The sequence below is a fragment of the Aythya marila genome (genome assembly GCF_965140915.1).
Source record: "Aythya marila genome assembly, chromosome: Z".
NCBI classification, from domain to species: domain Eukaryota; kingdom Metazoa; phylum Chordata; class Aves; order Anseriformes; family Anatidae; genus Aythya; species Aythya marila.
In genome coordinates, this window is record NC_139080.1 from 30169837 (window position 1) to 30187197 (window position 17361).

At 35.2% G+C, this 17361-nt stretch overlaps 1 protein-coding gene across 9 annotated transcripts in view; it reads left to right on the forward strand.

The window, feature by feature from the left end:
* The window catches only part of JAK2 (Janus kinase 2), a 101579-nt gene that overhangs the window by 65989 nt on the left and 18229 nt on the right, over positions 1-17361 (forward strand). For all 9 annotated transcript variants that reach the window (XM_082782680.1, XM_082782673.1, XM_082782681.1 and 6 more), the window contains 11 exons: positions 2600-2757; positions 4200-4311; positions 5909-6095; positions 6812-6939; positions 7426-7560; positions 9060-9147; positions 11175-11302; positions 12142-12280; positions 13475-13626; positions 14685-14835; positions 15507-15643. In XM_082782680.1, the coding sequence (XP_082638806.1) occupies positions 2600-2757; positions 4200-4311; positions 5909-6095; positions 6812-6939; positions 7426-7560; positions 9060-9147; positions 11175-11302; positions 12142-12280; positions 13475-13626; positions 14685-14835; positions 15507-15643 (1515 nt within the window). The remainder of the gene's footprint in view (positions 1-2599; positions 2758-4199; positions 4312-5908; positions 6096-6811; positions 6940-7425; positions 7561-9059; positions 9148-11174; positions 11303-12141; positions 12281-13474; positions 13627-14684; positions 14836-15506; positions 15644-17361) is intronic.

Genomic DNA, 17361 nt, shown 5'->3' on the forward strand with positions numbered 1-17361 from the left:
TGCTTTGAGCAGACTGATTGCTATAGTATTTATGGTATTATATAGCCAGTCACCATGTTAAGCATGAGATAAAACTAAATGCATTTTGGCAATATAAGCAGCCTATTACAAAATCACTCAAAAGCCCAGAATCATAGGGGCTAGCAGGGACCTCTAGAGATCATCAAGTCCATCCCTCCTGCTAAAAGCAGATTCCCTACAGTAGGTTGAGCAGGAAAGCATCCGGGGGGGTCTTGAATATCTCTAAAGAAGGAGACTCCACAACCTCTCTGAGAACCTGTTTCAGTTCTCTGCCACTTTCACTATAACGAAGTTCAGAACTTAGAGCACTGAAGGAGCTGTGCATGGACTGACGTAGACACTTACCACTGAGGATGATTTCTGATACGCAGATTGGCTCTTTTGTTTAGAGTCTTAAACCTGAGTCTGTGTTTTTAGCTATCTAGCGTACTGTTTGTATGATGTCATGGTATGCTAGCTGCCAGTGACCAACACATTGAAAAAGACTTCAAGATGCTCTGAGGGAATGATTATACATAGAAAACGTATATTTTCTAAAAGTGTAGGCACAAAATTAACATTGTTGCTTTCACTGTTTAAAATTATATGAAGGTCTTGGGAAAGAATGAGTACATGAGTGTAAAACAGAATACATGAGCATAAAAAATTGAGTTTCAGTTTGAACTCCAGCAATACACTTGAATCAGACTCTCCAGCAGGAGCAAGTGCTACATAATTGTTTCTTCCGTGACTGGTTTATGGGTCTTCAGGACTCATGATCTCTACCTTTGTGTGTCCAGAGGGCTTCCTGCTACGTGTGTAAAAACTGTGTACAGCTTTTTTTGCACTTCTTTGTAAAAGTACTACTACTAATAATAGTAAAATAAGAGCATTGATCATTTTTTAAGAATACTTCTAGTGATTCTTTGGACAAGAAGGCATATGGTTTACTTTTACTTATGGTCAAATTGTGATTCACAATCATTTCATGTGTTAATGGCTTAGAATTAATGACTAATTAGAATTAGACTAGAATTAACACTAAGAATTTAAATGCTTTTCAATGTTTTTAATTGAAAAAGGGAGGATATCTGTGATATATATCTATGATGCCAGGAATATAAAAATATTTTGGATAGGTGAAGGAGAATTCCTTAACCTTGAGCCATGAAAGTTCTCTTAAATTCTCAATAGCAATAGAGCAAGGTTCTTGACTGCATATGTTTCTGAGGATAAAAGTAACTTTCTAAAGGCTTGTCGAAAAAAGCTCCTGAAGAGTAAGACAGAGTAGGAAAATGAAGTGCAGTAGCTTCTGTGTTGCTTATGACTTTCCTGTGGACATTTTGCACATCAGAATTAGCTGATGTCTAAACTACATGTTGTGATTTAGTTTTACCTGTTACATCACTAAAATTCATAACAAAAATGTATTTCACACAGTTTTAGGATACATGGCTCAATTAAAATCGCTGGAGTTGTAGATGTGTTGTTTGTGGGGTTTTCCAATCCGGTTGAAACAACTGGAAAGACCGTTGTTTACAGGTCCACTGTAAGATAGAATCTGAAGATTCCAAACAAGTTCTTTGCACTTGATCAAGAGCACCATCTTTTTTTGTTGCTGGCTGGCAGAGAAGTTGCCAAGGACTCATGTACAGCCACTATGTGCGTCTGTCCCCAGAGTCAGTCATGGGGAAGCTTGTGCAGCATGTACTAATAATGCTGATTGGCTATGCTGCCAAATGAAATCTAGTCCAACTTTGTAGATAATGAAATAACACTTCTCAGCTGAAGTGAAGAGAGCCTTTAATGCTCTCATCCAAGTGTCTTGGTTAAGGAAATAGGGATAACTAATAGGGATAACTAAAAGAAAATATTTTTTTTTAATGTATTTGGTAGTAATAAATATGTAGTGACGGATTTAATCTTGCACTGCTCTTACCTATGAAAGTATTGTGTATAGACCTTTACCATACCCAATTTTCCTTTGACCACGTTATTCTCCTCTCTGCTTCCTTCCATTGCACCTCTTTTCACAGTGGTCAAAGGTCAGCTTCTCTCTTTGGTCCAGCTTAAGTTACTAGCTTTTGGTGATGACTAGGTAAATTTTCAGAAAGGTACTTTACTAGAAATTTTTCTTTACTACTTGCGTGCAGCCCCATAGATCTTTGATAAGTAGAGGCTTCCCTTTAGGAAAAAAAATAATTACTGTGCTGCCAGTGTAGTAGATGTTTGCCATGCTGAACAGCATCTCCTCAGTTTTTCCATTTCAGATGTTCTCTCTTGTCAGCATCCCTTCCTACTTAATGTGTTTAGACTAAGGTTTTTTTATTTATTTGTGTGTGTTTTTGGCAGATTTGTGTTGGGTTTGAATTTTGAATGTTGAATGTTGCTGACGAGTTTTGGGCACCTAGGAGGTAGAACTATGTAAACAGTAGTTAAAAACATTCTGGATGTATATAATGTACACGCATTTGTATCTGTTATACTATTGCCATATCCAGGAATTTTGCATTGCCTATTATGAATTTAAATTCTCATTCTCTCTCCCTCTTTCTCTCTCTCTCTCTCTTTTTTTTTCCCTCCCTTGGCAATTTAACAGGAGGCTGAATTTCAGTCTTTAAAAGAAGCTCTCTCCTTTGTATCGTTAATTGATGGATATTACAGATTAACTGCAGATGCCCACCATTATCTCTGTAAAGAAGTAGCACCACCATCAGTGCTTGAAAATATCCAAAGCAACTGCCATGGACCAATTTTGTAAGCAATTTTTCAGCAGCATAACAAGTTGCTATTATTTTTGAAAGATTAACTTTAGCTGATTGTGAACCATGAAGGACATCCTGAGATATGTATTTATTCCATTCAAGTAACATAAAATGCTTTACATTCTTGCTTTTATTTTTCACTTTTCAGAATGCAATACCTTCTAGATGTATTATTAAAAGTGAAATGAAAGATTGTAGTTTTAATTTCTCCCCTTAGAATTCATTTTTTTTCTTCAAATGAGACAGACAGGAAAATCATGGTGCTGATTTTTACTGAATTACAGTTATAATCAGGGCAGCAATGTATAATGTCATAGAGGATGTTATATTTTCACTGCATCCTCTAGCAATTACAGTATTTGAGGAGTAAAGGGGAAAAAGACAAATTCAATACCATTCCTGCAGGGTTCCTGCAGGAAGGCAAAGATTACAGTAAACTGTAATAAACTACTGCTAACCATATAAGTAGGAGGGTTTATTTCATTGTCTCCGTGTTCAATTTTGCTGTACTTTCAGGGAAGAAATTAACTGCTTTATATATATTTTTTTTAACAGTTCATATAATATTGTTCTTTTTTTTTTTTTTTTTGCTGAGGCACACATGAGAACTTAAAAATATTTTGTTATATAGAAGAATAAATGGGTATTTGCTTTAGCTACAGGAAGTTTGAAAAGAGAAATGCAAGATATATTCCATAAAACTATCACTGTCCTACTCTGCTAGTACAGAATGCTTCTGGAATTCTTCCAGTGACAGTAAGAGTGCTGTAACTTTCAGAGGATATGAAGGAAGAGAAGAATAGAGATGTCTACAGTTCAAATCCTGTTTCTTGCACCTTGCAAACCTAGACTAATGCTGTATATTGATCTTTATTTAGGGCTGTTTAGAAGGATGTGCAGTGAGCGTAGACCTTCCCAAGCCATTCTGTTCCTCATTCCCTGAAATGGATGAAAATAGTTAGCAAAGACTTGTTAGAGTGAGATTAGTTCTTGTAATAATAAATGAAGTTTTCTTTTTCATATCATATTTCTTGTTAGCCTTTTCCCAAATTAAATTAGTCATTTTCTGTGCACACAAATACTTCTCTAATTTTAGGTTGGTTGTTAGGCAGTTTTACCACAGCTTCTTCCATGATGGAGGCTGAAAGTCATATCATAAAGCTAGCAGAATACTTAAGTCTGCAAAGTTTCTTATCAGGTAGATCACTGTGGTGTTTTCAGTATTAAGAATTTTTAGTATGTTCTTCTATACACAAGCAGCCCCCCCCCCCCCCCCGTTATTGGAAGATAAGTAGACAAAAAGATTACCTTAAAGGAGATTCTAGAACAAAGAACTTGAATTGGCCTTATATATCTCATAATAGTGTTCATCAGTCAATATCTAATCTTTTTTTTGGAAACTATGCAATATTAAACACTTTCTTTCTACTATAGCATGGACTTTGCTATCAGTAAACTGAAGAAAGCGGGTAATCAGACTGGCTTCTACGTTCTTCGTTGCAGTCCTAAAGATTTTAAAAAATACTTCCTCACCTTTGCGATAGAGGTTTGTATTCTGCCATAAATGGTATTTGCAAAATGTCTATTGCATTACAACAAGGAGTATGACGTGCAATAAATGATTGTGTGTCCTGTTCAAGATGTTCATGTGATGTGTGTATTTATTGTACTGCTACTTGTATCAGGACAATTTCAGGGTTGTGTGAGAAACATACCAAAATGCATTCATGGTAAAGAATTCTCTAATGGCACATAATATACACCCTGAAGATCAAGAGAGGGAGTTCTGGGTTTGGGACATGACTGTTGTACTGTTGTAATTGCTGAGGTGGTGGTGTGTAGTTTTCTGATGGTGGGCTGTTTGTATTGTGTTTTTATTTTTTATTTTTTCCCACCACAGTTAGGCTAAGGTAGACACTGTTGATTCCCGTGGTGATTTGAGAGTGTCTGTCGTTCAGAGGCTCTTCTAGGTTTAGGTCTTGCCCCCATCCGCTGTGCTGGGCTAGTCAGATTATCTGGCAACTGTCAAGACAGATCTGTGTAGGGTGGAAGCCATGCTTGAAATGTCTGCAGTTCTCATGCTACTAAAGAGCCAGATGTACTTCTGCTCTATGAGATTGCAGTTAGTGATAAATACAGCACTTTAATTTTGCTGTTACATAATTACATGATCTTGTTCCAGTATTTATTTTGTGCCAAAGATGGGCTTCTTTTAATTAAATTAACAGAGCTACCTTGTGTTTGCAACTAGGGAAGGTAGTAATATATGTATTTTCCTACTTGTTTGCAGCAAGCTTTAAAATTTACTAAATACTATCAGAAGTATGTAAATATCTGAAAATGACAAAATAATATTGATGCGTGGATGGAGAAGTAAACAGCCCTTTTGAGACCAGTTTCAATAAAATTATATATCCTGTCAGTGAAGTGTGTTTGGTAGAATTTTTTTAGGCTGAGATATCAGTTTGACTCAAGGCATGCTCAAAGTCTGAAAGTCAATCCAGCCATTAATTGACCTGGTCATGTGTGGCTTTTTTTGTTTGTTTTTTTTTTTTTTTCCTTGTTATTTCTGGGCAAGCATTTAAGATTCAGAATTTGTTGGAACATTTTTTCACAGCATTAATATGAAGAACCATGAAAGTGCCATTAAGAAATCCTGTCACTTAAAAATATCGAATGGGATTTTCTCAAGATTCACTTCAGTGCATACTGAGAATTTGTACTAGGAACTAATTGCTTACAAATGCAGGATAGACAGCAGAAAAAGTTATTGCTTCCAACATTTTTTCTTTTTTCTTTTTTTTTTTTTTTTTTAAGACTACCCCTTGCAACCTTGAAAGGGTGAAGAAATTTTCATTACTAGGTCTGAAGGACCATTCCTATGATTCTTTATCTGTTTTCTCAGCTCCATCTTTGCAGATTCAGTAATGTTTGTGCTTAGCATCAGCATACTAACTCTAGTGATGAGAGTAGAATCTAGTTTTCTCAGAATCATTATTACATTGTGAGAACAAAATAACAAATCGTGGTAATATTTTGCTGAAGCATTCTTTCTTCAGTTAGAACAATGCTGTGCATTTAAATATTTTCTAAAGTACTAAATATTGATCTATTTTCTTTTAATGGGAAAAAAATCTCTGCAGCGTGAGAATGCCACTGATTATAAACACTGTTTGATTACGAAGAATGAGAATGGGGAATATAATCTTAGTGGAACCAAGAGAAGTTTTGGTAATCTTAAGGATCTGTTGACCTGTTACCAGACAGAAACTGTCCGTTCAGACAGCATAATTTTCCAGTTCATCAAATGCTGTCCACCAAAACCAAAAGGTAAGAGAAGGTACCTTATTTCTAAACAGGAGTGTTTTCAAGTTTTTGTTTAAAGATTTTAAAATAAAGCAACAGATAAATGACTCTCAGTTAAGTAGATGTATTGGCTTGTATGGGTTCTTTTTATTTCACTTACATATTTGTTCATCTTCTTGGTCAGAGTTTCCAGTCATACTGTCTGCCAAATTTTACTTCATTATGACGTGGTCTTCCAGAAGAAATTGTAGTAACTATCACAGTTTCATTATTAGAAGTAAAACCAGTTTCTTATTTGCAGTGGATTGTGTGCAAAAGCATTTCTTCTGCAATCAAGTGTTTTCAAGTCTTGAAAGGGAAAGAACTACTAAAAGTATCATTTCTCACTGTGGATAGATCCAAAAGCAATAGAAACAATAATGGCACGTTTCCAGAGAATTTTTTTAACTGATTGTTGACATGTGAGCTGAATAACGCCAAGGCTGCACTGTGATTTAATCTTCTCTTAACACTGAAAAGTACACACTGAATAGTCCCTGCCAGAGGAGTGGTTTTTTCTTTAGTTTTATTAAATGTTTTCCTTTATGCTGTATGGATTTTTGAATAAATTGGTATCAGTGAAATATCTTATTTTTGTTAGATAACACCTTCTCATTAATAATCTTTCTGAAACAATATATTAATATATAATAGTTCTGTGTTGTATAACTTTATTTTCTTTATTCTCTTTCTTCACCCAGATAAATCAAATCTCCTAGTCTTCAGAAGTAATAGTGTCTCTGATGTACCTTCATCACCAACGCTACAGAGGCACAATAATGTCAACCAGATGGTCTTTCACAAAATCCGGAATGAGGACTTAATCTTTGTAAGTCCTTTAGTTGCTTCTTTAACTGCAGATTGTTGGTTTAGTATATACTAAATTTTTAGAACTCAGTATCTGTTTAAAAGAATCTTATCTGAACTAAGAGATTTTGCTGTAATCTTTCCTTAAAGAGGGAAGTAATTTTTTAATCTTTCTATTATTATTGATATTATTTTGTCCTTTTGACTAAGGTACTGGTTGTTGTTTTCTGTACTTCAAGGGATGTCTAAATATATCTTCATAATAGCAACTCCTTCCTCTCTGGTTCTTGCAGCAATTTATTTCCTGAGACCCTTGACAAATCAATATTTTTTAAAAAATGAGCAAAGACTAGGTTGCTTCTTTGTCCTCTTAGTCTGACTCTAGAGGTGTGCTAACTGTACAGTTTTGCATACATGCGTTACTTAGAGTGGAAGTTTTACACCTTTCACAGAACAGGTAGAGATTTCTCATTTTCCCTGTCTTTTTTTTTTTTTTTTTTTCTTTCAGGAAGAGAGTCTTGGACAGGGCACATTTACTAAGATATTCAAAGGTACAAGGAAAGAAGTGGGAGACTATGGCCAGCTCCATCAAACTGAAGTTCTTTTAAAGGTGCTGGATAAAGTGCATAGAAACTACTCTGAGGTTGGTGTGATTTTTGGCTGTTGTATAATATTTGTCCATCCTGTGTTACTTTTATTAAAAAGAACAACTTGAACATGCTATGTGGCAGAGGGTTGTTTGTTGAACCAAGCTCATTCTTGGCCTTGAGACAATGGGATTGAGACTTGCTCTGAGAAGTACTCTTGCGTGCTTTGTTTCTTCTCTCCTCACTTTCAGAGAAGTCATAGCTACCCACAGCCAGCCAGAGAACAGTTTGCTTGTTTTTTTGTTTGTTAGTTTTTTTGTACAATGCAGGTAGTACAGGAAAAACAGTTTGACCGCAGAATTGCCTGTGTCAGTAAATTCATTATATACAGACAAGGTACCAACAGTTAGAAAAAATACTTTCTTGATTTACTATCTTCAGTTTTTTGGAATATTACAAATTCTCCGATAAAATAGATATTTCACATCAAGTCATAAAACATCAGAAATATTAACGTATGACACACACCCATTTGTAGAATCATCCATATTCAGTTAGGCTTCTCAGTGTTTGAGTGAAGCTGTGAGCAAACCTGAAATACTCTTCTGTACAAACCAGTACTCTGGTAATATAATTAATTTCAAGACTCTGTATGGGAAAATTTAATTTTAAAGAAATTAATAAATGCAGTAATTTTCACTGTTTATTATATATTTTGATTATGTAATCATTTCAAATTCCTGATTATCCTGACAGTATTTTCAGCAAGCCAAGAGAGCCAATCTGGTATTCAGTGAATTTTTCAACTGCTTAGTGCGAATTCTATATTAAAATCTAAACAAAAAGGAAAAGACATTTCCAATAGCTAATATTCATAAGCATTGTATAGACATACACTTAATATTTGAAAACAATAAGCAATATCCTGTATTTGAATTTAGAGAAGTTAACATTTTCAAGTTAAGTGAAAATCAGATGTTAAAGGTACCTTAAGAATATAGAAATATAATCACCTGAAGGAAAACAAGCTAATTTTGACCTCGTCTTACTGGGGAAACAATCAGTACACAAGCAAGCTTAGCTGGAGATACAACTGAAAAGACTAAAAAATGGCTAATGAAATAAGTGTCTGAAACTTTCCTGAGGAGGTCAGGTAAGGTCTCACAGTATTGGACGAGTGATATAATAGTTCTTATCTTTTAACTTAATAATGTTCTTTGAAGAAATAAATTGGAAACTGAATAGTGCATTATGAAAGATTAAATTGGAAACTGAATAGTGCATCATGAATTTGTGCATTGTTTACTTAGTTGAGATAGAAGAAATGATTCTCTTTAAAATGTGGAGATACACCTGCCTGCAGAAATAAAGATCGCTAACCTCTCTGGAGTGTGGATTGTTATTTAAAAGAAAACAAAAACAAAACACAGGGTCTTTGTATTGAGATAGGAGTTGAAATGGTTTTTAAAATATCCATGGTTTTAACAAAGTTTTTAGAAATAATGTATTGCAGTTTGCTTTCACTGATTTATTCTCTCTTCTTTCTCTTTCTAAGTCCTTCTTTGAGGCAGCAAGTATGATGAGCCAGCTTTCTTACAAGCATTTGGTATTAAATTATGGAGTCTGCGTGTGCGGAGAGGAGAGTAAGTAGAAATAACTTGCTTTTTTCACAAATTTTATACATCTGTCATTAGAGTTTGCTGTTGGAACCTTGTAAAAATAGGGAAAAAATTAAAACAACCTGTTCCCCACAAAAACTCTACAAACGTTAATAATAGTAAAAATTTATTTTCTGCAGAATTAGAATGTCTGTTTAGTTTAACCTACTGCATTGTAACTATTTACTAGTATGTTTCTAAAAACACCCGATATGGAACATCCATCTATATGATGATGGAATAACAATCTTCATAATGAAATCTTAATTTTGGACATCTGTCCAATTTTTGTATGCTGTCTTTGAATTCACATTGTTGTATCTCACTTTAACAGTTTCTGTCTTAATTCAGTCTTTGGCAGAGATGCCAGTTTGCAGTAAAAACATGTTTTTTTTCTGTGATTAGCAATCTGTAACAAACTGAAGCATTTTTACAGTAACTGTTTATTATGTAGACAGCAGGCTCCATTCAGAGAGAGGGCATTTGCAAAGCAGGCGGGGGGTGTTCTAGTGGACGTCACTTCTCTTAGCAGGTTGGAAAAGGCAGCATAATGTGTGGCTGAGAACTTACAATACCACTTTCTTTAAAAAAAAAAATAAAATAAAATTGCTTTCATACTTTATTCATGGAATCATGTACAAGGACAATATATAAAATCAAATGTAAGGAGTGTATCGTTTTGAAATAAACAAAAAGAACAAACTAGTTACCTAAGAATGGATGCGGTTGCTTATTTTTCCTTTAGAGCACAGTTGTCATCCATAGTCTGTTTTAATTCTGGAGACAAGAGGCTTGCTACATTTTAGCAAGAGGCAGAAATTTAGCAGAGGCAGAAATGGGAAGAGAAACTGTTATATTTTATTCCCTGTCAGACATTTGATGTACAGATTTGAGAATAATTTCTACATGTAATCATGTTGTTCTTATAAAAAAAAAAAAAATCCAACTACTAAATAAACATTGTGAAAATCAGTTTGTTTTCATTAACTAAATACAATACTGGTAGTTTCTGGTGTCTTCAGAGTCTAAAAAGCATGGCAATGTGAGCATCCTCTCTACAGTTTCCTGAGGACAGGAAGCAGAGAGGCAGGTGCCAGTCTATCAGTGATGACAAGACGTGTGGGGATGGCACAAAGCAGCACCAGGGGAGATTCAGACTGGACATTAGGAAAAATTTCTGTGCCGTGAGGGTGGCCAAACTCTGGAACATGCTTCCTAGAGAGATGCCCCAAACCTGTCAGTGTTCAAGAGACATTTGGATGTCTTTATTAGTATGTTTTACCCTTTGGTCAGCCCTAAAGAGGTCAGGCAGTTGGACTAGATGATCTTTGAAGGTCCCTTCCAAATGAACTGTTCTATTTGATTCCATTCTGATCTTGCAGCTGAAGGCAAGAGTTGAGTCATGCAATTTGAAGCTTTGTATAGGAAGTGTTGAAGACTGTGTAGCAGTATGAAATTCATCTTGTTTTGTGGGTTATTTGCTGCATGACTGCATGGAGACATGTGTCATACATATACGTTTGTTTTTTAGTGCAAATTTTTATTGGTCTGTTTTTAAGACCATCTTGTTTCAGGAATAAAAAAAAAAAAAAAAATTTCCAGTAAGATTGCAAACTGTAATCAACTAAGAAATGAGTGACTTGAAATTTTGACTTATTACATTCATGTTACTGTGCAGTACTGTGTTTGTCAGAAGCGACATTATTTATTGTGCCTGTGGAGTGAGGATGGATGCTCACCGGACTTGTTAAGGCTGAAACCTATTTTGCAAAAGAATGATTTAACTCTTGTAATTTTGCATTTTAGAAGAAATTAGTCAAAATTTAGCACCCTGAAGAAATGTAAATAGCATAGAACATTTATGGCAATATTAAGATGTCATATAAGCTTCAATTTATAGTGAATTCACCAATATGTATCAAAGAAAGTGGTCTGTAATGCTTGGATAATGTGTCTGCCTGAAATTTCATTTATTTTCTGTTAACTGTTACTCTTTTAACATTTTAAATCAGATATCCTTGTACAAGAGTATGTGAAATTTGGATCCTTGGACACATATTTGAAAAAGAACAAAAATGTTATCAATATCGTGTGGAAGCTGGAAGTAGCCAAACAATTGGCATTAGCTATGCATTTCCTGGTGGGTTGTTTATTCTTCAGTTTTGTTAGTGGTTGAATTCAAGTGTTCCAGGTTAATGTATATAGAAGGTCTAAGCCATTACCCTACTTCTAGAAACTAAATGGGGATTGTGAAAATAAGATGACATTTGTGAATAGCCAAGGACAGACCTTTGTACCATATGCAAAATGTAGTTTTTTTCTCATTTTTTAAATACTTCTTCATTCATTTTGAAATAAAAACACTTTTCCAGCAATAATTCTGGAAAAGGTTATTTCTCCAGCAATAATTTTCTTCCTGCATTTTCCACCTCAGCTAATGGTTCTGAACATATAAACGCTTTCCTGGTAGTGTTAGTAGCTAAGCACTGGAAGGAAAAAGTGTTTCCCTGTTAAAAGGGCCAGTACATTCTTTTTGCGCATTAGGTACCAATCTTCTATCAGTTTAAATGAGCATAAAGACCTTTATTTGAAACAGGATATGTGATTAGATTAATTTTCCTTTTAACAGAATCTAACTGTTCTTTTAGGGACATGGTTTAGTGGCTGGCACTTGTAGTAGGGTAATGGTTGGACCAGATGAGCTTGGAGGTCTTTTGCAATCCTTATGATTTTATATGTATCATATATAATGATAGCTATTAACTCAAAATTTTATGTAGATAATTAAAATGAAAGTAATTTGGCTAGAAACTGTTAACTTTGAGAGGAACTGGTGAAAGTTCTGAAATTTGGTGTGCCTTATCTATGATCATTATTTGTTTTGTTTCCCTCATGCTGTGAAGTACTGATTTTTTTAAAATACCTTTTCAAAGGTAGTTTTTTTTGTCTATATATAAAAGATGCATTTCTGTTCATCAGGAGGATAAAGGCCTTGTTCACGGAAATGTCTGTGCAAAAAACATCTTGCTTATCAGAGAGGAAGACAGGAAGTCTGGAAACCTTCCATTTATAAAACTAAGTGATCCTGGCATCAGTATTACAGTTTTGCCAAGAGATAGTAAGTCTTTGTGTCAACTTCCTTGTTTATTGCTTATGACTTGAAAATTAAGCTTTGTTTGTGTTTTTTTTTTTTCTTGTCACCATTGCTGTCATAATAAGTTACTTCATTCTTCTATCCCTTTAAAATAATCCCTGCAGTTCTAGTCAGCTGTCACACAGTTATCCATTGTGGAAATGTTTCCTGCTGTCCTCAATCTGAAGAAGTATTTTTCACTGGTAGTGCTATTAGTATACTATAATGTACCACAAGTAAGCATGCAGGTTGCTGCTGGAGTAAGCATCCTATTATTGATCAGGTTTCAATTGAAAATTAAGTTAAATTATCTCCACTGCATTTCTTGGTGAATACCTGAAGTCACTGACGATACTAAAAGTAAGCCTCTGCCACTGAGGCTGTTTCATTGCTTTATAAACAGCAAAATTAATTCAGTCTAGAAGAAACATATAGTGTGTGCAAGATCATTATGCTTGCAAGATCATTATGCTAATGAAATTGAAGTAACATTATTCTTTATATAGTCTTTTTAATGGAAAAACAAACATACGTTAGATTTGTTGATTCTATAGATACCAAAAGAAGTAATGCACCTAAGATACTATAAGCAGCGTAGTGCTATTAGTTTCCAATTAATTTTTCCCCTTTTAATATAAGAAGCCTTCATTAATTTTACAAGATCTCACTTTAAGAAGCTTTAAATCTGCATCAGCGCAATACCATATTTAAGCCTCTTACTAGAATCAGTACCAAAAGTTCAAAAATCAAAAAGTAGGGAATTTCTCACTGTGGCTCCTTTATATTGCTGCACCATAATGTGTCAACAACTAGTAAAGTACTTCTGGCTCTTTGCAATCTAGTTACTTCACAGAAGCTACTAAACCCTGGTAACATGGGGGAAAATGTTAAATCAGAACAAAAATATAATCTGAAAATAAGGTTTACAATTTTTGAGAACATTAGTCTAATTTTATAATAAAATCAATGATTCTCTATTCGGTTTCATAAGTATTATTTTTATAGATATTCTGTAGCATTTTCTAGGAAAGAACAAAAACTTGGAAAGGCATTAAAAACCTCTCACAGGATGAAATACCTATGTATACTAAAATAATTTTTACTGAATCAAATATGTTATAAAATTTTCTAGTTTTATTATTGATCTTAACATGTTGTTTCCATTGTGCAACTGCACAGTTCTTCTTGAAAGAATACCATGGGTTCCACCTGAATGTATTGAGAATCCCAAACAATTAAGCCTGGCTACAGATAAATGGAGTTTTGGTACTACCTTGTGGGAAATCTGCAGTGGAGGAGACAAACCTCTGAGTGCACTGGATTCTTCAAGGGTAAATATTACTGGATCTTCAGTAATAAGTTGGATACTTAACACATATGCTGCTGTAACTAATCAGCATGTAAAATGGTGTGGCCCATGACCACTGTAAGCAAAACTATACTTTTACTAGTAGGCAGTGATCAGAAGTGATGATTTGAGGATGGTTTGTATGTTGTTGCTTTTGATTTTTATGGGGACAAGTACAGTTTTGGCCCTATTATCTTGCCCACATTTCTGTTGCTTTGTTACAACAGTATATAATTTTAAAGAAAAAGCATTCCTAACAATGTACATGGCTTTTAATTGGCATTATTCTAGTTACGCTGTTACTGAACACCTTACATTCTGTAAGATTGTGTGTGTTGCTGACAATTCTATTTTATCTAAACCAGAATTGTTAACTTTGTCTTAACATGAGGTGAGATGTGTGAGGGAATTATATTCCACAGAAAATACTACTACTTCTGTATTTAATTACTCTGTAGTTTGAAGGGAAAAGATGATTACTACTCTCTAAAATGGTTTATAGTATTATTATAAAAGGACTACTACTTCTTACAAAGTCTCATCCAGTTTCCCAGGTGTTGTAATCAGCTCTTACAAGAAACTCCAAGGTCTACTTTAGACCTAGCTTTTAGATATCTGTGTATTTCAGAAGTTGCCCTCCTGTCTGCTACTAATCCACATGCTTTTGTAATAATAATGAAGCTTTTTATATCTAAAGAAGCTCACATAGCCCAAAGATGGACAAATCTTTCTGTTGGATTCATCCAATTTAGGTTTCATGAAATTACCAACAAAGGAGACACCATCTTTCTCATTATCTTTCTCTCTTACCTTCCACCAGTAACTGCCTGGGAATTTTTCAACTCATTACTCTAAATTCTGCCAGTTTTGCTACATTGTCAGTCTTGGCTTTTGATGTAAATTGGTCAGATGTGCACGTTGGTGAGATAAAAAGCCTAGGCTGAGAGCTGTATTTTTTGGTTGCTTTGGTCAGAATGTTATGGTTACCGCAACTCTTTGTGGCGATATATTAAGGTGTTTTTTATCTCTCTTTAATTACAGAAACTACAGTTTTATGAGGACAGACACCAACTTCCTGCACCCAACTGGACAGAGCTAGCAAACCTTATAAACAACTGTATGGATTATGAGCCAGATTTCAGGCCTTCATTTAGAGCAATTATACGTGACTTGAATAGTTTGTTCACTCCAGGTGAGTCCAAGTCTGTGATACAACAAGAATACACTAGACAAAAAGAACCCTGATTTCTATTGTTTCACTTTCACATAGCGCATTCAGTTTTGAGATGTTAATCTACAACCTCTTTCGAAAACAAACACATAAGTTAGCAGTATTATATTATTACTGTTTAGGTTGCTCTGAGAGAATACATTAAAAGTTAGCATTATTATTCAAAGCAGTTTTTTGGTTTGATTAGTATCTATCTTAAATTTTTTATCTCCTAACCAAGAATACTTGTGAAGCTGTTTTGTCTCTGAAAATAGAAAGACATTATTTATTTTATTAAGAGAAAGATGCATGTTATCACAAGCACTTGTGAGGTTTTCATTTCTCTCCTCCACAGCTGTGGGGTCACTGCACAATAGCTGTTAAACTGAAGTACAATAGGCCTGTAAAAAATTGTATTTGGAAATTACAGCAAGACTCACTGTGAGTTAAGAGAAGGTATTTGGCTGTTTGGTAATAGCTCTTTGTCTCTATGGCTGGAAATTACTATGTAGAAATTAAGGGGATTGTTAATATTCCACTAAGCTCAGGGTATGCCTAGCAGAGGTAGAACATGCATTGTAATATTCTTTTTCATTTTCCTTTCTGCTTCTCTGTGCTTTCTTCTCCCTTTCTTTATTCCTCCTTCCCCTCAGATTACGAGTTATTGACAGAAAATGATATGTTGCCAAATATGCGAATTGGCGCACTTGGATTTTCTGGGGCTTTTGAAGATCGGGACCCAACACAATTTGAAGAAAGACATCTTAAGTTTTTACAGCAACTTGGCAAGGTAGGTTGTTTGGAAATTCTCTAAATGCCCAGAAAAGAAACATCTTTTTCAGATATCTTCTGATGACCCCATATACATATGACATTGAACACTTCAATTACAGAAAGTAATAATTTGAGTCACAACACGATTTTCAAGCTCCTTTCAATTCTTTTTTCAGTTTCACAAGGTAATTAGATAGGAAAAAAGTGGCTGGTCTCTACAATGAATCCAATCACACTGAAAGGCTAATTTCTCCAGTTATTTCTTAATAATGCTGAGCTGTTGTTGTGGTTCAACTCATCAGGCAACTAAGCACTATACATCTTTTTGTGTACTCCACACCCCTGCAGTGAGATGGGGGAGACAACTATAGTGTGTGTGTAAAACTGATAAAGACAATTTATTAGAACAGAAAAGGAAAATAACGATGATGATAATACACAAAGCAGGTAATGCACAATGCAATTGCTCACAACCCACTGACTGATGTCCAGCCTGTCTCTGAGCAGCAGCCCCCTACCCCTGGCCAACCACTCCAGTTTTTGTTCAGTATGACATCATATGGTATGGACTATCCCTCTGGCCAGTTGGTACCAGCTGTTGTAGTCATGAACACTCCCACGTTCTTGTGCACCCCCAGCATCCTCATTGGTAGGGCAGCATGAGAAGCAGAAAGTCATTGTCTCTGTGTAAGCACTGTTCTGGAATAACTAAAACATAAGTATGTTATCAGCATTGTTCTTGTCCTAAACCCAAAACACAGCACCCAATCAGCTACTAGGAAAAAAATTAACTCTATCCCAGCCCAAGCCAGGACAGCTGCATCTGAAACTTGTTTTTTGTCAGATGTGATTCATTTGAAATTGTTCCAGAGTAATCTTGCATAGAACTAGTGTTTTTTTTTTTTTGTACGTGCATATTCTGGGATATCTACGTATACAGTCTCTGAACTCAGTAGTGTGTTTGAGATATATGTAAACCTTGAACATTTTAGACTTTAGAAGTCATCGTTTCACTGCTAGTTTTGCAAGTCATTGCAGGCTGGCTATGGAAAGCATGCCTAGATAGATGACTTAGTGTAGCTGACAGTGTTACCAAAGTATCATTTTTCCAGAATGGTCTCTTGCTTTTTTGTATTGCTATTGGCATGATAGATACATATTCATTTGACTCCAAGTACTAGGGAAAACAAGTCTGAAAGCAAAGTAGCAGAACTACTTTTATTTGCAGGTGATTGTTGACTTTAAACAACAAAATGGCAGAGGGAGAGGAACAGAGTTGTAGGTAATGACTGCAAAAAAGAAGGTAAAGAAAATCTGAACAGAGAGAAGGAAGAAAGTAGAACAGAAAAACAGCTTGGGAAAAACTAAAACAACCAAGCAAACAAAACACAAAAAACAGCCAGGAGAAGCCTTAATGTGATGTGGTTTTGCAAGTTCAGGAAAAGAGCTATCTCAGAAGGTGTCATGGAATTGTAGATAGAAATTTGTGGAGAAGGGGGAGAAAATAAATGTAGGTGGCTCATATGGCCAGTGCGAAAGTCTAATGGCGAGTGGAGACTAACAGTGGACTATCGCGGCCTGAACGAAGTCACGCCACCACTGAGTGCTGCAGTGCCGGACATGCTGGAACTTCAGTATGAACTTGAATCGAAGGCAGCCAAGTGGTACGCCACAATTGATATCGCTAATGCATTTTTCTCCATCCCTCTAGCAGCAGAGTGCAGGCCACAATTT